Source organism: Teleopsis dalmanni, unplaced genomic scaffold (assembly GCF_002237135.1).
Source record: "Teleopsis dalmanni isolate 2A unplaced genomic scaffold, ASM223713v2 unscaffolded_contig_4289, whole genome shotgun sequence".
NCBI lineage: Eukaryota > Metazoa > Arthropoda > Insecta > Diptera > Diopsidae > Teleopsis > Teleopsis dalmanni.
In genome coordinates this window covers 1-3,397 of record NW_024035671.1, presented here as the reverse complement: position 1 = coordinate 3,397, position 3,397 = coordinate 1, and the positions used below count along the sequence as shown (strand labels likewise).

The following is a 3,397-nucleotide window of genomic DNA, read 5'->3' as shown; positions in this document are numbered from 1 at the left end:
TGAATTTTCAGTCAACGTGAACCCAAGTGCGGAGGAGAAGAAGAAGAAAGAGAATAATCTAGTTTAAAAATTGAAGTGTGGCTAGTGTTAAATATTTATTTATTTATTTGTTATAATAAATAAAACTTTTTGAATATTAATATTCAAATAGCAAAATATAATGTGTTTACAAAAATGCATTTAATTAAGGAAATTATTATTCAAAGTTACTAAAAAAAATCCTTTTTTGTTTTTGTGTCGTTATATGAACTGAAGCTGCGTTGCTAATTTAGTTTGATTCGTGGGATTTTTAATATAAAAAAAAAATAAACAAAAACTTAAAATTAGAAGAGATTATGGAAAAAAGTGTATCTCACTGACTGAGGAACCGAAAAAAATGAATATGGAGTCAAACAGAATAGATGAAAGTCCCCAACACAATTCCTCCCGCGCACGGTTAGGAACAATGTTGTTATACTACATTTTAATTGTTTTCTTTGTCAACATGGAAGACCCCATTATTTCATTGAAGCACATATGAAACCATGAAAATGCGTTTAATATAATTGATAAAATTTATGAAAAAGAAAAAAAATATATAAACTATTATTTTGTTTAAACTACGCATTTTTATTAATTCTACGTTTTAAGGCATTGTTGCAGATAAACCTTGACCTTGACTCTATATTTTTGAAATCATATTTTGCATCCCTCACAATTTAGATTTCTAGCATAGAATTAATTCCAAGGACTTTACTAATAGCATTTTTTACTAGAAGAGTATATTTCAGTGATTAATTATTTAAATTATTACAATAAGTGATGGCACTCCAATTGGAGGTCTGGGCGCCATACAAATAAAAACAATGGACATTAATAAAAAATAGTACCCAATATAATATACATAAAATCATTAAACAAAATTGAGTTATAATTGGACAAAACCCTAAAAAAAGTATATGTGCTTTAGGTATTAAAATTTGTAGTGTCTGAGATGAGTTATTATTTCTGGTATATTAGAAACTATACTCAACTATACCAACTATAAGTGTATTAACTCCCTTTTAATTTGATGGATTAAAAATCTTTCAAGGATTAAACACATTTTATATTGAAGGATTATAGGAGTTAAATAACACTCCTTTTAATGTAATGGATTAAAAATCTTTAAAGTTGAAAAATTAAAAATTTTGCAAATTGAAGGATTAAACACATTTTAGATTGGAGGATTATAAATCTTTTAAATTAAAATTTGAAGTAATCAAATAATTTATATACTTTATTTTTCCTGTCTGTAAGTTCCTATAGTTTAATTGGTCTATTTTGTTTGTCATTTATTATAGTCTATTTTATCCATCATGAATGTCTAATAAAAGGCATCTTTGTATGAATAGAGTATTTGTTTATAAAAATGATTTTCCATTGTGTTTATTATTAGTATCTCTTGTTTAAAATTAGGTAGAGTACAAAAAATACAGATATTCCTCTATATGTGGTGGGAACATATCACCAAACTAATTGCGTGCCTTAGTTCTTTTCTAAATTTATGCAAGTAAATTAAAATTTGTAAATAATTAATACATAAGTAGTATGAAATTGTACTAAAAAAAAGAAAAAAGTCAGAAACTGGATTGCATCTTTTGATTTAAGAAGTTCAGATAAAGTGGATCAACAGCAATAACAATCTCATATATGTACATTAAAATTTAAGTATTCTTAATACCAATTTCAACCATTCTAAAATCTTATAAGTAACATGTTAGAATTTTTTTAAAAATATGTTTAGCACATTTCAATTGTCTAAGCACATTAATATTTTTATTCAATATATTATCTTAATTAACAAATGAATTGTCACTGAAATTAACGGCCTGAATAACCAGCTTCCTAACTGTACAGTTTTAAACCAATATATTTTTTCTTAGTTTGGTTCCGGTTTTTCACTTCGTCAAAAATATCAATTTTTTTAGGTATTTAATTCAATTTTATTAAGTTTTATTAATAAAATTGAAATATAATCTTTAATTACTTTAAAAAAAGTATATATTTTTTTATATATATGAAACATTTCATAGGGCAACATCACATGTATGTATGTAGTTGTAAAACTTTCGAAGTTTCTAATACTAGAGATCTGTAATATATATTCTTAATAAATATTTTGAATACTCAAGAGGGTAACAACATCTATACATATAAAATGTATACGATAAAATAGGTGTAAAGCTTTTGCTGTTTTTTTTATATTAGAGATCTAGCGATTGTTAAGTAGTTTTATTAAAAAAGAATAATCACCTAAATAACATAATTAGTTATGTGTATATAAGTATAAACATCTACACTAACAATACCAGAAGAACGCGCTCATTAATGACTTCAGCTTTAAGTGTTTGTCTCTTCACATTCAAAACTCTTTAAAAAAAATGTTAATAACATGTGCAAGGTTTAACATAAAAAGCAGCAGGTCAAGATTAAATAAATGATGCCTTCATCTGTATAATTTTCTTAAATGTGTACTTCTTTAAATATATACTGACATATACGTATATATTCATATGGATAGCTTTTTATTACAATCGCTAAACAAATTTATTTATTTTTTATTTTCAGTATTAGAGCAATATGCCACCAAACGCAGTACCCAACTCACAATCTATAACAGATTCCTTGGCTGCAACTGTAGCCGCAAATGGAAACCCAAAGAATTTACACGAATCGTCGACTGGTAAGTGGAACTCACACTATTTTACCTTCTAAGCGTAACCTGTTATTCGATGTGTTCTTTTTTTTTTGTATACGCTAGGCGTTCTTTTCGAATATGACGCCGAAACTATTGATGGTGGTTTGGTCAAAGACATTGAAAAGTTAAAAAAAGCAGAAAAACGAAAACTGAAGTTAGTTTGGCGAAATATAATTGCCTTTGGGTATCTACATCTCGCAGCTTTGTACGGAGCTTGGTTGTTAATCACGTCAGCCAAATGGCAAACTATTGGTTTTGGTAAGCGAAAAATTAACTACAATTTTGTTTTCTAGTTGTACGCTTAAAATTGTAAATAATTATAAATTAACAAAATCTTGTAAAAATATTCATGATGATATTTTCTATGTCGCAGTTGTGATTGTTGTCATTTACACCTTGTCTTATATAGAAAATTTTAATTTGTATATGATATCTGTATGTATATTAAAAACGCTACCTCACCATTATAAAATCTTTTGAAATTATAAAATTTGAACTCTTTAGGTTAGTTTCGACAAACATATTTTCGCGAACCCATGGCGATAACCTAACTGCATGCAGACACTTAAAATGTGCCTTTATGTCTCTTTTTGCTATTAAGTTCGAGTTCAAACAATTTAGCCAGAGATAAGATTGATTTAAATTTTATATTTCTTTTGTTTTCATATTCTTTTCTTT

General features: G+C 26.6%; 1 protein-coding gene across 2 annotated transcripts; it reads left to right on the top strand.

Moving 5' to 3' along the window:
* Position 1: 1 nt before the first annotated feature.
* On the top strand, positions 2–3,027 carry LOC119665274 (acyl-CoA Delta(11) desaturase-like). 2 transcript variants are annotated; one of them, XM_038074551.1, is made up of 3 exons: positions 2–80; positions 2,590–2,704; positions 2,783–3,027. In XM_038074551.1, the coding sequence occupies exons 2-3, from the start codon at positions 2,602–2,604 to the stop codon at positions 3,010–3,012; spliced, it is 333 nt and encodes a 110-aa protein (XP_037930479.1). In that variant the 5' UTR covers positions 2–80; positions 2,590–2,601; the 3' UTR covers positions 3,013–3,027. The 2 variants fall into 2 exon arrangements, with proteins under 2 accessions (XP_037930479.1, XP_037930480.1); XM_038074552.1 differs by having other exon boundaries at positions 11–75.
* The last annotated feature ends 370 nt before the right edge of the window (positions 3,028–3,397 follow it).